The sequence below is a fragment of the Salmo salar genome, chromosome 03, assembly GCF_965601325.2.
Source record: "Salmo salar chromosome 03, fSalSal1, whole genome shotgun sequence".
In the NCBI taxonomy this organism is placed as follows: Eukaryota; Metazoa; Chordata; class Actinopteri; order Salmoniformes; family Salmonidae; genus Salmo; species Salmo salar.
The window spans coordinates 2,393,857-2,415,510 of record NC_138293.1 but is presented as its reverse complement, the minus strand read 5'-3'; the positions used below and the strand labels follow the sequence as shown (position 1 = coordinate 2,415,510).

General features: G+C 52.0%; 1 protein-coding gene across 2 annotated transcripts in view; it reads left to right on the top strand.

Moving 5' to 3' along the window:
* Nucleotides 1–824: 824 nt before the first annotated feature.
* rnf2 (ring finger protein 2) overlaps nt 825–21,654 on the top strand; it is a 33,660-nt gene continuing 12,830 nt past the window's right edge. For both annotated transcript variants that reach the window (XM_045714390.2, XM_045714389.2), the window contains exons 1-5: nt 825–976; nt 2,175–2,270; nt 8,277–8,437; nt 19,009–19,224; nt 19,626–19,725. In XM_045714390.2, coding sequence (XP_045570346.1) covers nt 2,184–2,270; nt 8,277–8,437; nt 19,009–19,224; nt 19,626–19,725 — 564 coding nt within the window. In that variant the 5' untranslated portion in view covers nt 825–976; nt 2,175–2,183. The remainder of the gene's footprint in view (nt 977–2,174; nt 2,271–8,276; nt 8,438–19,008; nt 19,225–19,625; nt 19,726–21,654) is intronic.

Sequence of the window (21,654 nt, the reverse complement as noted above, 5' to 3'; positions counted from 1 at the left end):
AGGAATGTGTAGCATTGGGGAAAGTAGTGGTTAACTGTAGGGGTGCCCATGGGGCTGGGGATCAGAAATGTCCCGTGCGAGAGAGGCAGGTTGAGGTTTCCAGGGTTAGATTAGTGCAGAAGTTGTCTTGATGATCGATACTTGGCTGCCTTTTGACAAATACAAATAATATCGCTCTTATCCATAATAATCTTATCATATAGGTAGCCAATTCGCACTGTATCAGAGCTGTTGGCTAGAGTGCCGTTTTTGTGACAAAACCGTCAGTAGAGTTAACAATGACATGGCAATACATTTAACTTGTATTTTTAATTTGATACATGGGAATTTCAAGTTTATATTTATGTGCACTACGTCACAAAGTGCAAAAAGTCAGTTTGATGGAAACATGTCTATTGGAAAAATGCGCATATAGTATTATGCAGATGTTTGAATATTCGCATGAATGTCTTTCGCAAATTAGTTGGAAACCTAGCTAATGACAATAAATATATTCACAAATAGAAGGCAGTCTGGTGCATCAACTGGGCCTATTCTAGCAAAGGATAAAGCAGATATGCTGTGAACAACAGGCAAAACTCCGATATAAAGTATTTGTTTCTCAAAGTTGCCAGGATATCACGTGTCCTACTTATATCATTACACTTGTAACAACCTCAGCATAACGAAACGTATATTTGATCAAAATAAACCATTACATTTTGTCAATAAAAATACGGCGCTCTCTCATTGACCTCCATACAAAAACGTCACCTGCTGGAGAAGACAGATTTTGGCCCAGCTATCCCTGTCGTTTCGCCTCTTCCGCTCTGCCGAAGCGGAACAAAGAATTAGAGGGGCAAATTTGTGAAACTTTTTTTTTTGGGCCAGTGGGCCTACATTTCCCAAAACCCACTGCGACGGCCAAAATCCGCCATATTGAAATCGCCAGAACGGGAACGCGCTGGCTGTATAGTCTGTATCCACAACACAGCATGTAAGTACATAAACAAACACGTTTCTGGTGATATTTCATTATTATTTTTTTTCTTCCAGCTTCATAACTAAGACGACTACAGTAACGATAAAACAAGGGTGAATCAGCTAATGGTACATTGAAGAATAGATCGCTTGTATATTAGTACATCGTTGATTTGTCGTGAGGCTCCGTCGCAGCTGTTGTAGCTACTGTAGCTAACCTTAAGTTAGCCAGCTAATCTGTCTTTCTCCCCCTAGTAATAGTGCAGAATAATATACATAAAACGCCATCTATCTTGTTGCGCATAGGCATTATACATAGATATGATTAGAAGTGAAAAGGTTCAGGTCTATATAGCAGATTTTATCCAGGCGATTGTGTATGCGCACATCTGTAACGTTAGCAGCCATAATTCAACACAAAGACAAATGGGAAAGCTAACTGCCTAGCTCTGCTAATGCTATGCTAGCAGTGTGTTAGCTAGCTAATAATGTATTGTTCCACTGTCTTGGACATATAACTGGATATATAAAATACATTCATTTTTTTTAAGACCGTTGCCTCGCAAAATAGATGAAAGTATGCATTTGGTATGATTGTACTCCGGGTTGCTAGCTAATTAATGTGCTTTTGGAGGCAAAAAAATAATAATATGAATCTTAGCTAACTGTCAAACCATCAGATGCTGTGGAAGGGAACTTCCATGGTAACAGAGTGATGCTGAGACTCAGATTTTTCTCTTTAAAAGTCTATGTCAAAGTAAAACCAATGATGGCAGATTTAAGCCTAAGCACAACGCAATGCACATTGACCTCTTTTTTTTTTTTTTTGGTAAACAATTTCCACAGAAAAACACATTTACTTGAAGAACAGTGCGGATCCAATGTTTGGTAACAGAAGTAATGACAGTTTGTGGTGTTGGTTCCGTCATTCTGTTACCAAACTTTGCATCTGCAACGAAACAGTGATTTGTCATCACTGCAATGTTTAAAGTTATTTATTTATGTTTTCCAGTCCCCGGATGATCTACCTTATCTATCTTATCAATTTATCTAGCTTCTCTGTTTTTCTTTTCTGCACATGAAATCCAAACATTTTGTTAAACGGTGCTGACCAAAAGTAAGCGTCTGTAAGAGGGAGGGGTGGAGAAAGAGAGAGAGAGAGAAGGATGTGTTTTTGATCCATTTTAATTATGATAATGTTTTTTTTATTCCAGATTGGGACTATGACGCAGACAGTGCAGACGAACGGGGTGCAACCCCTCAGTAAGACCTGGGAACTCAGTCTGTATGAGTTACAGAGGACTCCACAGGTAGGGACCACATTTAATGTAACACACTCAGTCTGTATGAGCTACAGAGGATTCCACAGGTAGGGACCACATTTAATGTAACACACTCAGTCTGTATGAGCTACAGAGGATTCCACAGGTAGGGACCACATTTAATGTAACACACTCAGTCTGTATGTGCTACAGAGGATTCCACAGGTAGTTATGAACTTTAGTTTAAAGTTCATAATGTAGATTTGAGAGTTTGTCACAGATCAGGGTTCATACGGTGCGTTCGGAAAGTATTCAGACCCCTTGACTTTTTCCACATTTTGTTATGTTACAGCCCTATTATAAAATGTATATATATTTTTTACATCCCTCATCAATCTACACACAGTACCCCATAATGACAAAGCAAAAACAGTTTTTTTAGACATTTTTGCTAAGTATTAAAAATAAAAAAGAGATACCTTATTTACGTAAGTATTCAGATGCATCCTGTTTCCATTGATCATCCTTGAGATGTTTCTACAACTTGATTGGAGTCCACCTGTGGTAAATTCTATTGATTGGACATGATTTGGAAAGGCACACACCTGTCTATATAAGGTCCCACAGTTGACAGTGCGTGTCAGAGCAAAAACCAAGCCATGAGGTTGAAGGAATTGTCCATAGAGCTCCGAGACAGGATTGTGTCGAGGCACAGACCTGGGGAAGGGTACCAAAACATGTCTGTAGCATTGAAGGTCCCCAAGAACACAGTGGCCTCCATCATTCTTAAATGGAAGAAGTTTGGAACCACCAAGACTCTTCCTAGAGCTGGCCGCCCGGCCAAACTGAGCAATTGGAGGAGAAGGGCCTTGGTCAGGGAGTTGACCAAGAACCCGATGGTCACTCTGACAGAGCTCCAGAGTTCCTCTGTGGAGATGGGAGAATCTTCCACAAGGACAACCATCTCTGCAGCACTCCACCAATCAGGCCTTTATGGTAGAGTGACCAGACGGAAGCCACTCTTCAGTAAAAGGCACATGACAGCCTTCTTGGAGTTTGCCAAAAGGCACCTAAAGGACTCTCAGACCATGAACAACAAGATTATCTGGTCTGATGAAAACGTGATTGAACTCTTTGCCCTGAATGTCAAGCGTCACGTCTGGAGGAAACCTGGCAATATCCCTCCGGTGAAGCACGGTGGTGGCAGCATCATGCTGTGGGTGTGTTTTTCAGTGGCAGGGACTGGGAGACTAGTCAGGATCGAGGATCGAGGGAAAGATGTACAGAGAGATCCTTGATGAAAACCTGCTCCAAAGCGCTCAGGACCTCAGACTGGGGCGAAGGTTCACCTTCCAACAGGACAACGAGCCTAAACACACAACCAAGACAACACAGGAGTGGCTTCAGGACTTGTTTCTGAATGATTTTGAGTGGCCCAGCCAGAGCCCGGACTTGAACCTGATCGAACATCTCTGGAGAGACCTGAAAATAGCTGTGCAGCGACGTTCCCCATCCAACCTGACAGAGCTTGAGAGCATCTGCAGAGAAGAATGGGAGAAACTCCCCAAATACAGGTGTGCCAAGTCATACCCAAGAAGACTCAATGCTGTAATCGCAGCCAAAGGTGCTTCAACAAAGTACTGAATAAAGTGTCTGAATATTATGTAAATGTGATATTTCAGTTTGTTATATGTTTTTTTTATTAAAAAAAATGTTTAAAAAAAACAACGTTTTTGCTTTGTTGTTATGGGGTATTGTGATGTCATTATGGGGTATTGTGATGTCATTATGGGGTATTGTGATGTCATTATGGGGTATTGTGATGTCGTTATGGGGTATTGTGATGTCGTTATGGGGTATTGTGATGTCATTATGGGGTATTGTGATGTCATTATGGGGTATTGTGTGTAGATTGATGAGGTGGGGGGGGGGGGGGGGGGGGGGAACTATTTAATCCATTTTAGAATAAGGCTGTAACGTAACAAAATGTGTAAAAGGTCAAGGGGTCTGAATACTTTCCGTATGCTCTGTATATGCCCTGACGTGGCTACAGACACCTACTAGCACCATCACACGGTGCATTAGACTGAAGTGGCCTGGTAGAGTAGTCCTTTATTATCCCCAGGGGGGTATTTGATTTGGCAGCGGCTAGTAAAATCACACAGAAAACATGACAATTAATGTACACCAATACAATACATATGACAATATGTAGTATGGCCTTCCCTGTGGCTCAGTTGGTAGAGCATGGTGTTTGCAACGCCAGGGTTGTGGGTTCGATTCCCACGGGGGGCCAGTACAAAAATTGAAATGTATGTATTCACTACTGTATTCGCTCTGGATAAGAGCGTCTGCTAAATGACTAAAATGTAAATGTGGTATAGTGCTGGGCAATTGGTACTTTTTTGACGTCGGTTCGATTATTACATAATTTTTACGGATTTCGGTTTCGATGTATTTATTTTTGACATTAAATGCATTATGAAATAGTGACATTACAATGATTTTTATAATTTTTAATGGGATTCCTTACCTTATGACTAGTGTCTGGGATTCCCTCAGAATGGATGGCTCCTTACCTTATGACTAGTGTCTGGGATTCCCTCAGAATGGATGGCTCCTTACCTTATGACTAGTGTCTGGGATTCCCTCAGAATGGATGGCTCCTTACCTTATGACTAGTGTCTGGGATTCCCTCAGAATGGACTGCTCCTTACCTTATGACTAGTGTCTGGGATTCCCTCAGAATGGATGGCTCCTTACCTTATGACTAGTGTCTGGGATTCCCTCAGAATGGATGGCTCCTTACCTTATGACTAGTGTCTGGGATTCCCTCAGAATGGACTGCTCCTTACCTTATGACTAGTGTCTGGGATTCCCTCAGAATGGACGGCTCCTTACCTTATGACTAGTGTCTGGGATTCCCTCAGAATGGATGGCTCCTTACCTTATGACTAGTGTCTGGGATTCCCTCAGAATGGATGGCTCCTTACCTTATGACTAGTGTCTGGGATTCCCTCAGAATGGATGGCTCCTTACCTTATGACTAGTGTCTGGGATTCCCTCAGAATGGATGGCTCCTTACCTTATGACTAGTGTCTGGGATTCCCTCAGAATGGATGGCTCCTTACCTTATGACTAGTGTCTGGGATTCCCTCAGAATGGATGGCTCCTTACCTTATGACTAGTGTCTGGGATTCCCTCAGAATGAATGGCTCCTTACCTTATGACTAGTGTCTGGGATTCCCTCAGAATGGATGGCTCCTTACCTTATGACTAGTGTCTGGGATTCCCTCAGAATGGATGGCTCCTTACCTTATGACTAGTGTCTGGGATTCCCTCAGAATGGATGGCTCCTTACCTTATGACTAGTGTCTGGGATTCCCTCAGAATGGATGGCTCCTTACCTTATGACTAGTGTCTGGGATTCCCTCAGAATGGATGGCTCCTTACCTTATGACTAGTGTCTGGGATTCCCTCAGAATGAATGGCTCCTTACCTTATGACTAGTGTCTGGGATTCCCTCAGAATGGATGGCTCCTTACCTTATGACTAGTGTCTGGGATTCCCTCAGAATGAATGGCTCCTTACCTTATGACTAGTGTCTGGGATTCCCTCAGAATGAATGGCTCCTTACCTTATGACTAGTGTCTGGGATTCCCTCAGAATGGATGGCTCCTTACCTTATGACTAGTGTCTGGGATTCCCTCAGAATGGATGGCTCCTTACCTTATGACTAGTGTCTGGGATTCCCTCAGAATGGATGGCTCCTTACCTTATGACTAGTGTCTGGGATTCCCTCAGAATGAATGGCTCCTTACCTTATGACTAGTGTCTGGGATTCCCTCAGAATGAATGGCTCCTTACCTTATGACTAGTGTCTGGGATTCCCTCAGAATGGATGGCTCCTTACCTTATGACTAGTGTCTGGGATTCCCTCAGAATGGATGGCTCCTTACCTTATGACTAGTGTCTGATACAGGTGAGAAAGGTGAAAGTTCATACATATAATCCTTCTACCCAGTTTAACAATGTTACCCAGCCTGTTCTTGCTCTGTTTAGACGACCAAAACAGTTAACGATCTGCAGAAGATGGTCATCAGCGTCTTGTCGACCCTGAAACTGGAGTTTCCTCAGAAAGAACAAGCACCGATTTCCCCTTTGAACAGATAGCTTCCACATTAGCCTCAACTCAGTTTGCTGTCAGGGAAAGTGGCAAGATATTTGTGTCAATCAGCGGTAGGGCTGGGGGCGGTAATACGGTCCAATCAGCTGTAGGGCTGGGGGCGGTAATACGGTCCAATCAGCTGTAGAGCTGGGGGCGGTAATACGGTCCAATCAGCTGTAGAGCTGGGGGCGGTAATACGGTCCAATCAGCTGTAGAGCTGGGGGCGGTAATACGGTCCAATCAGCTGTAGAGCTGGGGGCGGTAATACGGTCCAATCAGCTGTAGAGCTGGGGGCGGTAATACGGTCCAATCAGCTGTAGAGCTGGGGGCGGTAATACGGTCCAATCAGCTGTAGAGCTGGGGGCGGTAATACGGTCCAATCAGCTGTAGAGCTGGGGGCGGTAATACGGTCCAATCAGCTGTAGAGCTGGGGGCGGTAATACGGTCCAATCAGCTGTAGAGCTGGGGGCGGTAATACGGTCCAATCAGCTGTAGAGCTGGGGGCGGTAATACGGTCCAATCAGCTGTAGAGCTGGGGGCGGTAATACGGTCCAATCAGCTGTAGAGCTGGGGGCGGTAATACGGTCCAATCAGCTGTAGAGCTGGGGGCGGTAATACGGTCCAATCAGCTGTAGAGCTGGGGGCGGTAATACGGTCCAATCAGCTGTAGAGCTGGGGGCGGTAATACGGTCCAATCAGCTGTAGAGCTGGGGGCGGTAATACGGTCCAATCAGCTGTAGAGCTGGGGGCGGTAATACGGTCCAATCAGCTGTAGAGCTGGGGGCGGTAATACGGTCCAATCAGCGGTAGAGCTGGGGGCGGTAATACGGTCCAATCAGCTGTAGAGCTGGGGGCGGTAATACGGTCCAATCAGCGGTAGAGCTGGGGGCGGTAATACGGTCCAATCAGCGGTAGAGCTGGGGGCGGTAATACGGTCCAATCAGCTGTAGAGCTGGGGGCGGTAATACGGTCCAATCAGCTGTAGAGCTGGGGGCGGTAATACGGTCCAATCAGCTGTAGAGCTGGGGGCGGTAATACGGTCCAATCAGCTGTAGAGCTGGGGGCGGTAATACGGTCCAATCAGCTGTAGAGCTGGGGGCGGTAATACGGTCCAATCAGCTGTAGAGCTGGGGGCGGTAATACGGTCCAATCAGCTGTAGAGCTGGGGGCGGTAATACGGTCCAATCAGCGGTAGAGCTGGGGGCGGTAATACGGTCCAATCAGCGGTAGAGCTGGGGGCGGTAATACGGTCCAATCAGCGGTAGAGCTGGGGGCGGTAATACGGTCCAATCAAGTCCCTTAGTATGATCAGTTACCCCTATAGGATGACATATAGAATATATAACATGTAGGGTCGTGGTCTGTTTGTTCCCTGTAGGAGGGTCTGTTTGTTCCCTGTAGGAGGGTCTGTTTGTTCCCTGTAGGAGGGTCTGTTTGTTCCCCGTAGGATGGTCTGTTTGTTCCCCGTAGGAGGGTCTGTTTGTTCCCCGTAGGAGGGTCTGTTTGTTCCCCGTAGGAGGGTCTGTTTGTTCCCTGTAGGAGGGTCTGTTTGTTCCCCGTCGGAGGGTCTGTTTGTTCCCCGTAGGAGGGTCATGGTCTGTTTGTTCCCTGTAGGAGGGTCTGTTTGTTCCCTGTAGGAGGGTCATGGTCTGTTTGTTCCCCGTAGGAGGGTCATGGTCTGTTTGTTCCCTGTAGGAGGGTCTGTTTGTTCCCTGTAGGAGGGTCATGGTCTGTTTGTTCCCTGTAGGAGGGTCATGGTCTGTTTGTTCCCTGTAGGAGGGTCATGGTCTGTTTGTTCCCTGTAGGAGGGTCTGTTTGTTCCCTGTAGGAGGGTCATGGTCTGTTTGTTCCCTGTAGGAGGGTCATGGTCTGTTTGTTCCCTGTAGGAGGCCATCACAGATGGGCTGGAGATCGCGGTGTCTCCCCGGAGCCTCCACAGCGAGCTGATGTGTCCCATCTGTCTGGACATGCTGAAGAACACCATGACAACCAAGGAATGTCTGCACCGCTTCTGTGCCGACTGCATCATCACCGCCCTCAGATCAGGGTATGTCTCCCTACCCTAATCCACCCTACCCTAAACCACCCTACCCTAATCCACCCTACCCTAAACCACCCTACCCTAAACCACCCTACCCTAAAGCACCCTACCCTAAACCACCCTACCCTAAAGCACCCTACCCTAAACCACCCTACCCTAAACCACCCTACCCTAAACCACCCTACCCTAAACCACCCTACCCTAAACCACCCTACCCTAAACCACCCTACCCTAATCCACCCTACCCTAAACCACCCTACCCTAAACCACCCTACCCTAAAGAACCCTACCCTAAAGAACCCTACCCTAAACCACCCTACCCTAAACCACCCTACCCTAAACCACCCTACCCTAAAGAACCCTACCCTAAAGAACCCTACCCTAAACCACCCTACCCTAAACCACCCTACCCTAAACCACCCTACCCTAAGTACCCCTAACCTACCCTACAGTAAGTTGACACACCACCTCCACCACCACCACCACACCTACACCACCACACCTACACCACCACTACCACACCTACACCACCACCACCACCACCACCAACCACCACCACCACACCTACACCACCCCACCACCACACCTACACCACCACCACCACCACACCTACACCACCACACCACACCTCACCACCACCCCACCACCACCACCCCACCACCACACCTACCCACCACCACCCTCCACCACCACCACACCACACCATCCACCACCACCTCCACCACACCTACACCACCACCACACCACCACCACCACACCTCCACCACACCACCTCCACCACACCACCTCCACCACCACCTCCACCACACCACCACCACCACACCTACACCACCACCACACCCACACCACCACACCACCACCACCACACCTCCACCACACCACCTCCACCTCCACCACCACCACACCTACACCACCACCACCTACACCACCTACACCACCACCACACCTACACCACCACCACACCTCCACCACCACCACCACCACACCCACACCACCACCACCAAACCTACACCACCACCACACCACCACCACACCTACACCACCACCACACCTCCACTACCACCACCACACCTACACCACCACCACACCTACACCACCACCACACCTCCACTACCACCACCACCACCACACCTACACCACCACCACACCTACACCACCTCCACTACCACCACCACCACACCTACACCACCACCACACCTACACCACCACCTACACCACCACCTCCTACACCACACCACCACCACTACTACCACCACCACCACACCTCCACCACACCTCCACCACCACCATCTACACCATCTACACCACCACACCTACACCACCACCACACCTACACCACCACCACACCTCCACTACCACCACCACACCTACACCACCACCACACCTACACCTCCACCACCACACCTACACCACCACCACACCTCCACTACCACCACCACACCTACACCACCACCACACCTACACCTCCACCACCACACCTCCACTACCACCACCACACCTACACCACCACCACACCTACACCTCCACCACCACCTCCACCACCACCACCACCACACCTACACCACCACATCACCACCACACCTACACCACCACCACCACCTCCACCACCACCACCACACCCACACCACCACCACACCCACACCACCACCACCACACCTCCACCACACCACCACCACCACACCTACACCACCACCACACCTCCACTACCACCACTACCACCACACCTACACCACCACCACACCTACACCACCACCACACCTCCACTACCACCACCACCACCACACCTACACCACCACCACACCACCACCACACCTACACCACCCCACTACCACCACCACCACCACCACACCTACACCACCACCACACCTACACCACCACCTACACCACCACCTCCTACACCACACCACCACCACTACTACCACCACCACCACACCTCCACCACACCTCCACCACCACCATCTACACCATCTACACCACCACCACCACCACACCTCCACTACCACCACCACACCTACACCACCACCACACCTCCACTACCACCACCACCACCACACCTCCACCACCACCACACCTCTACCACCACCACACCACCACACCACCACCACACCTACACCACCACCACACCACCACCACACCTACACCACCTCCACTACCACCACCACCACACCTACACCACCACCACACCTACACCACCACCACACCACACCACCACCTACACCACCACCTCCTACACCACACCACCACCACTACTACCACCACCACCACACCTCCACCACACCTCCACCACCACCATCTACACCATCTACACCACCACACCTACCCACCACCACACCACCACCACACCACACCACACCTACACCACCACCACCACACCTCCACTACCACCACCACACCTACACCACCACCACACCTCCACTACCACCACCACCACCACACCTCCACCACCACCACACCTCTACCCACCACACCACCACCACCACCACACCTACACCACCACCACACCACCACCACACCTACACCACCACCACACCACCACACCTCCACTACCACCACCACACCTACACCTCCACTACCACCACTACCACCACCACCACACCTCCACCACCACCACACCTACACTACCACCACCACACCACCACACCTCCACTACCACCACCACCTACACCACCACCTCCTACACCACACCACCACCACTACTACCACCACCACCACACCTCCACCACCACCACACCTCCACTACCACCACCACCACCTCCACCACCACACCACCACCTACACCACCACCTACACCACCTCCTACACACACCACCTACACCACCACCACCTCCTACACCACCACACCACCATCACCACACCTCCACCACCACCACACCTCCTCCACCACCACCACATGCTACTGTTGACACACCACCACCACCACACCACCCCCTACACCACACCACCACCTACACCACCTCCTACACCACACCACCTACACCACCACCACCTCCTACACCACCACACCACCATCACCACACCTCCACCACCACCACACCTCCTCCACCACCACCACATGCTACTGTTGACACACCACCTCCACCAAACCACCACCTCCACCACCACCACCAAACCACCACCACCACCTCCACCACCAAACCACCACCTCCACCACCACCACCAAACCACCACCTCCATCACCACCACCAAACCACCACCACCACCTCCACCAAACCATCACCTCCACCACCACCACACCTACACCACCACCACACCTCCACTACCACCACCACACCTACACCACCACCACACCTCCACCACCACCACCAAACCTACACCACCACCACACCACCACCACACCTACACCACCACCACACCTCCACTACCACCACCACACCTACACCACCACCAACCTACACCACCACCACACCACCACCACACCTACACCACCACCACACCTCCACTACCACCACCACACCTACACCACCACCACACCTACACCACCACCACACCTCCACTACCACCACCACACCTACACCACCACCACACCTACACCACCTCCACTACCACCACCACCACCACCACACCTACACCACCACCACACCTACACCACCACCACACCTACACCACCACCTACACCACCACCTCCTACACCACACCACCACCACTACTACCACCACCACCACACCTCCACCACCACCATCTACACCATCTACACCACCACACCTACACCACCACCACACCTACACCACCACCACACCTCCACTACCACCACCACACCTACACCACCACCACACCTACACCTCCACCACCACACCTACACCACCACCACACCTCCACTACCACCACCACACCTACACCACCACCACACCTACACCTCCACCACCACACCTCCACTACCACCACCACACCTACACCACCACCACACTTACACCTCCACCACCACCACCACCACCACACCTACACCACCACATCACCACTACACCACCACCACCACCTCCACCACCACCACCACACCCACACCACCACCACACCCACACCACCACCACCACACCTCCACCACACCACCACCACCACACCTACACCACCACCACACCCCACACCACCACCACCACACCTACACCACCACCACACCACCACCACACCTACACCACCACCACACCTCCACTACCACCACTACCACCACACCTACACCACCACCACACCTACACCACCACCACCACCACCACACCTACACCACCACCACACCACCACCACACCTACACCACCTCCACTACCACCACCACCACCACCACACCTACACCACCACCACACCTACACCACCACCTACACCACCACCACACCTACACCACCACCTACACCACCACCTCCTACACCACACCACCACCACTACTACCACCACCACCACACCTCCACCACACCTCCACCACCACCATCTACACCATCTACACCACCACCACACCACCACCACACCTCCACTACCACCACCACACCTACACCACCACCACACCTCCACTACCACCACCACCACCACACCTCCACCACCACCACACCTCTACCACCACCACACCTACACCACCACCACACCTACACCACCACCACACCACCACCACACCTACACCACCTCCACTACCACCACCACCACACCTACACCACCACCACACCTACACCACCACCACACCTACACCACCACCACACCACCACACCACCACCACACCTACACCACCACCACACCTACACCTCCACTACCACCACCACCACCACACCTCCACCACCACCACACCTCTACCACCACCACACCACCACACCACCACCACACCTACACCACCACCACACCACCACCACACCTACACCACCTCCACTACCACCACCACCACACCTACACCACCACCACACCTACACCACCACCACACCTACACCACCACCTACACCACCACCTCCTACACCACACCACCACCACTACTACCACCACCACCACACCTCCACCACACCTCCACCACCACCATCTACACCATCTACACCACCACACCTACACCACCACCACACCACCACCACACCTACACCACCACCACCACACCTCCACTACCACCACCACACCTACACCACCACCACACCTCCACTACCACCACCACCACCACACCTCCACCACCACCACACCTCTACCACCACCACACCACCACCACCACCACACCTACACCACCACCACACCACCACCACCACACCTACACCACCACCACACCACCACACCTCCACTACCACCACCACACCTACACCTCCACTACCACCACTACCACCACCACCACACCTCCACCACCACCACACCTACACTACCACCACCACACCACCACACCTCCACTACCACCACCACCTACACCACCACCTCCTACACCACACCACCACCACTACTACCACCACCACCACACCTCCACCACCACCACACCTCCACTACCACCACCACCACCACCACCTACACCACCACCTACACCACCTCCTACACCACACCACCTACACCACCACCACCTCCTACACCACCACACCACCATCACCACACCTCCACCACCACCACACCTCCTCCACCACCACCACATGCTACTGTTGACACACCACCACCACCACACCACCCCCTACACCACACCACCACCTACACCACCTCCTACACCACACCACCTACACCACCACCACCTCCTACACCACCACACCACCATCACCACACCTCCACCACCACCACACCTCCTCCACCACCACCACATGCTACTGTTGACACACCACCACCACCACACCTACACCTCCACCACACCACCACCACCATCACCTCCACCAAACCACCACCACCACCACACCACCACCACACCTACACCACCACCACACCTACACCACCACCACACCTCCACTACCACCACCACCACCACACCTCCACCACCACCACACCTCTACCACCACCACACCACCACACCACCACCACACCTACACCACCACCACACCACCACCACACCTACACCACCTCCACTACCACCACCACCACACCTACACCACCACCACACCTACACCACCACCACACCTACACCACCACCTACACCACCACCTCCTACACCACACCACCACCACTACTACCACCACCACCACACCTCCACCACACCTCCACCACCACCATCTACACCATCTACACCACCACACCTACACCACCACCACACCACCACCACACCTACACCACCACCACCACACCTCCACCACCACCACACCTCTACCACCACCACACCACCACCACACCTACACCACCACCACACCACCACCACACCTACACCACCACCACACCACCACACCTCCACTACCACCACCACACCTACACCTCCACTACCACCACTACCACCACCACCACACCTCCACCACCACCACACCTACACTACCACCACCACACCACCACACCTCCACTACCACCACCACCTACACCACCACCTCCTACACCACACCACCACCACTACTACCACCACCACCACACCTCCACCACCACCACACCTCCACTACCACCACCACCACCTCCACCACCACACCACCACCTACACCACCACCTACACCACCTCCTACACCACACCACCTACACCACCACCACCTCCTACACCACCACACCACCATCACCACACCTCCACCACCACCACACCTCCTCCACCACCACCACATGCTACTGTTGACACACCACCACCACCACACCACCCCCTACACCACACCACCACCTACACCACCTCCTACACCACACCACCTACACCACCACCACCTCCTACACCACCACACCACCATCACCACACCTCCACCACCACCACACCTCCTCCACCACCACATGCTACTGTTGACACACCACCTCCACCAAACCACCACCTCCACCACCACCACCAAACCACCACCACCACCTCCACCACCAAACCATCACCTCCACCACCACCACCAAACCACCACCTCCATCACCACCACCAAACCACCACCTCCACCAAACCATCACCTCCACCACCACCACACCTACACCACCACCACACCTCCACTACCACCACCACACCTACACCACCACCACACCTCCACCACCACCACCAAACCTACACCACCACCACACCACCACCACACCTACACCACCACCACACCTCCACTACCACCACCACACCTACACCACCACCAAACCTACACCACCACCACACCACCACCACACCTACACCACCACCACACCTCCACTACCACCACCACACCTACACCACCACCACACCTACACCACCACCACACCTCCACTACCACCACCACACCTACACCACCACCACACCTACACCACCTCCACTACCACCACCACCACCACCACACCTACACCACCACCACACCTACACCACCACCACACCTACACCACCACCTACACCACCACCTCCTACACCACACCACCACCACTACTACCACCACCACCACACCTCCACCACCACCATCTACACCATCTACACCACCACACCTACACCACCACCACACCTACACCACCACCACACCTCCACTACCACCACCACACCTACACCACCACCACACCTACACCTCCACCACCACACCTACACCACCACCACACCTCCACTACCACCACCACACCTACACCACCACCACACCTACACCTCCACCACCACACCTCCACTACCACCACCACACCTACACCACCACCACACTTACACCTCCACCACCACCACCACCACCACACCTACACCACCACATCACCACTACACCACCACCACCACCTCCACCACCACCACCACACCCACACCACCACCACACCCACACCACCACCACCACACCTCCACCACACCACCACCACCACACCTACACCACCACCACACCCACACCACCACCACCACACCTACACCACCACCACACCACCACCACACCTACACCACCACCACACCTCCACTACCACCACTACCACCACACCTACACCACCACCACACCTACACCACCACCACCACCACCACACCTACACCACCACCACACCACCACCACACCTACACCACCTCCACTACCACCACCACCACCACCACACCTACACCACCACCACACCTACACCACCACCTACACCACCACCACACCTACACCACCACCTACACCACCACCTCCTACACCACACCACCACCACTACTACCACCACCACCACACCTCCACCACACCTCCACCACCACCATCTACACCATCTACACCACCACCACACCACCACCACACCTCCACTACCACCACCACACCTACACCACCACCACACCTCCACTACCACCACCACCACCACACCTCCACCACCACCACACCTCTACCACCACCACACCACCACACCACCACCACACCTACACCACCACCACACCACCACCACACCTACACCACCTCCACTACCACCACCACCACACCTACACCACCACCACACCTACACCACCACCACACCTACACCACCACCTACACCACCACCTCCTACACCACACCACCACCACTACTACCACCACCACCACACCTCCACCACACCTCCACCACCACCATCTACACCATCTACACCACCACACCTACACCACCACCACACCACCACCACACCTACACCACCACCACCACACCTCCACTACCACCACCACACCTACACCACCACCACACCTCCACTACCACCACCACCACCACACCTCCACCACCACCACACCTCTACCACCACCACACCACCACCACCACCACACCTACACCACCACCACCACACCTACACCACCACCACACCTCCACTACCACCACTACCACCACCACCACACCTCCACCACCACCACACCTACACTACCACCACCACACCACCACACCTCCACTACCACCACCACCTACACCACCACCTCCTACACCACACCACCACCACTACTACCACCACCACCACACCTCCACCACCACCACACCTCCACTACCACCACCACCACCACCACCTCCACCACCTACACCACCACCTACACCACCTCCTACACCACACCACCTACACCACCACCACCTCCTACACCACCACACCACCATCACCACACCTCCACCACCACCACACCTCCTCCACCACCACCACATGCTACTGTTGACACACCACCACCACCACACCACCCCCTACACCACACCACCACCTACACCACCTCCTACACCACACCACCTACACCACCACCACCTCCTACACCACCACACCACCATCACCACACCTCCACCACCACCACACCTCCTCCACCACCACCACATGCTACTGTTGACACACCACCACCACCACACCTACACCTCCACCACACCACCACCACCATCACCTCCACCAAACCACCACCACCACCACACCACCACCACACCTACACCACCACCACACCTACACCACCACCTCCACCAAACCACCACCTCCACCAAACCATCACCTCCACCATCACCACATGCTACTGTTGACACACCACCACCACCACCACACCACCCCCTACACCACACCACCACCTACACCACCTCCTACACCACACCACCTACACCACCACCACCTCCTACACCACCACACCACCATCACCACACCTCCACCACCACCACACCTCCTCCACCACCACCACACCTACACTACCACCACCACACCTCCACTACCACCACCACCTACACCACCACCTCCTACACCACACCACCACCACTACTACCACCACCACCACACCTCCACCACCACCACACCTCCACTACCACCACCACCACCTCCACCACCACACCACCACCTACACCACCACCTACACCACCTCCTACACCACACCACCTACACCACCACCACCTCCTACACCACCACACCACCATCACCACACCTCCACCACCACCACACCTCCTCCACCACCACCACATGCTACTGTTGACACACCACCACCACCACACCACCCCCTACACCACACCACCACCTACACCACCTCCTACACCACACCACCTACACCACCACCACCTCCTACACCACCACACCACCATCACCACACCTCCACCACCACCACACCTCCTCCACCACCACCACATGCTACTGTTGACACACCACCACCACCAAACCACCACCACCATCACCTCCACCAAACCACCTCCACCACCACACCACCACCACACCTACACCACCACCACCACCACCACCACCACACCTCCACCACCACCACCACCACCACCACCAAACCATCACCACCACCACACCTCCACCACCACCTCCACCACCACCACACCACCACCACACCTACACCACCACCACACCTACACCACCACCACACCTACACCACCACCACACCTCCACCACCACAACACCTCCTCCACCATCACCACATGCTACTGTTGACACACCACCACCTCCTACACCACCACCACACCACCATCACCACACCTCCACCACCACAACACCTCCTCCACCATCACCACATGCTACTGTTGACACACCACCACCTCCTACACCACCACCACACCACCACCTCCACCACCTCCACCACCACCACCTCCTACCCCAGTTGCAGTGTATTGCATTTATCTATGTCTATCAACTGCTGATCAGTGTAGTGACACAGGACATCATTACCTCAGGTGACGTTCTGACCTCTGTCTGTCTGTGTGTTCGTTCTACCCAGCAACAAGGAATGTCCTACGTGCAGAAAGAAGCTGGTGTCTAAGCGATCCCTGCGGCCGGACCCTAACTTTGACGCCCTCATCAGTAAGATCTACCCCAGCAGAGATGAGTACGAGGCCCACCAGGAGAGGGTTCTGGCCCGCATCTCCAAACACAACAACCAACAGGCCCTGTCCCACAGCATCGAGGAGGGCCTCAAGATACAAGCCAAGAACAGGTACTGTACCCTGACCTTTAACCTCTAACCCCTGTCCCACAGCATCGAGGAGCGCCCCAAGATACAGGCCATGAACAGGTACTGTACCCTGACCTTTAACCCCTGTCCCACAGCATCGAGGAGCGCCTCAAGATACAGGTCATGAACAGGTACTGTACCCTAACCCTCAACGCTTTTTCCTGACCCTTAACCCACAGCATCGAGGAGGTCCTTGAGATGCAGCCCGTGACTGTACTGCCAATCTCATTTTAATAACGTTTTCTCATTTAGGTGTCTCCTCACAAAGTTCAGAACAACTTACCCTATGATTTAAAACATGTTTCTAGAACTATGGTGAAATTGAATGTTACTTTATAAAATGGAATTTACATTTGACCTCCCATCACTGGGTGTCACTGCAGGCTGCAGCGAGGGAAGAAACACCAGCTGGAGAACGGGAGCGGGGCGGAGGACAACGGTGACTCCTCCCACTGCAGCAATGCCTCCGTCCACTCCAATCAGGTATGAGCATTCCTTCATCTGCCCCTGTCGTTCTGCCCCTGAACAAGGCAGTTAACCCACTGTTCCCCGGTAGGCCGTCATTGTACATAAGAATTTATTCTTAACTAACTTGCCCTAGTTGGGTTGCAGAATGCCAGTAACGTCCCCAAAAATTCCCAGGTTTATCAGAAATTCCCGGTATCAGGAAAAAGCAGGAAATCCGGATTCCTCCAAACAGGATTTATTGAAAACCTGACTGGATTGGTGCAATCATATTCCCATGTCTATAAAATACCTAAACAGAAATCAGTGAATCTGAGTTGTTAGCACGCGACTGACAGAATGTGTAAGGGTAGGATGTATTACATATGTGGCTGTATGAGACGTGTACAATGTGTATGACGTGGGCAGTGTGCAGGGTAATAGTAATGTATTGTGTATATGGGATGGGATGGGTAATGTGCAGGGTAATAGTAATGTATTGTGTATATGGGATGGGTAATGTGCAGGGTAATAGTAATGTATTGTGTATATGGGATGGGTAATGTGCAGGGTAATAGTAATGTATTGTGTATATGGGATGGGTAATGTGCAGGGTAATAGTAATGTATTGTGTATATGGGATGGGTAATGTGCAGGGTAATAGTAATGTATTGTGTATATGGGATGGGATGGGTAATGTGCAGGGTAATAGTAATGTATTGTGTATATGGGATGGGTAGCGTGCAGGGTAATAGTAATGTATTGTGTATATGGGATGGGTAATGTGCAGGGTAATAGTAATGTATTGTGTATATGGGATGGGTAATGTGCAGGGTAATAGTAATGTATTGTGTAGATGGGATGGGTAATGTGCAGGGTAATAGTAATGTATTGTGTAGATGGGATGGGTACCGTGCAGGATAATAGTAATGTATTGTGTATATGGGATGGGTAATGTGCAGGGTATTAGTAATGTATTGTGTATATGGGATGGGTAATGTGCAGGGTAATAGTAATGTATTGTGTATATGGGATGGGATGGGTAATGTGCAGGGTAATAGTAATGTATTGTGTATATGGGATGGGATGGGTAACGTGCAGGGTAATAGTAATGTATTGTGTATATGGGATGGGTAATGTGCAGGGTAATAGTAATGTATTTTGTATATGGGATGGGTAACGTGCAGGGTAATAGTCATGTATTGTGTATATGGGATGGGTAACGTGCAGGGTAATAGTAATGTATTGTGTATATGGGATGGGTAATGTGCAGGGTAATAGTAATGTATCGTGTATATGGGATGGGTAATGTGCAGGGTAATAGTAATGTATTGTGTATATGGGATGGGTAACGTGCAGGGTAATAGTCATGTATTGTGTATATGGGATGGGTAACGTGCAGGGTAATAGTAATGTATTGTGTATATGGGATGGGTAATGTGCAGGGTAATAGTAATGTATCGTGTATATGGGATGGGTAATGTGCAGGGTAATAGTAATGTATTGTGTATATGGGATGGGTAACGTGTAGGGTAATAGTAATGTATTGTGTATATGGGATGGGTAACGTGCAGGGTAATAGTAATGTATTGTGTATATGGGATGGGTAATGTGCAGGGTAATAGTAATGTATTGTGTAGATGGGATGGGTAATGTGCAGGGTAATAGTAATGTATTGTGTATATGGGATGGGTAATGTGCAGGGTAATAGTAATGTATTGTGTGTATGGGATGGGTAATGTGCAGGGTAATAGTAGGGTAATAGTAATGTATTGTGTGTATGGGATGGGTAATGTGCAGGGTAATAGTAATGTATTGTGTATATGGGATGGGTAATGTGCAGGGTAATAGTAATGTATTGTGTATATGGGATGGGTAACGTGCAGGGTAGTAATGTATTGTGTATATGGGATGGGATGGGTAATGTGCAGGGTAATAGAAATGTATTGTGTATATGGGATGGGTAAG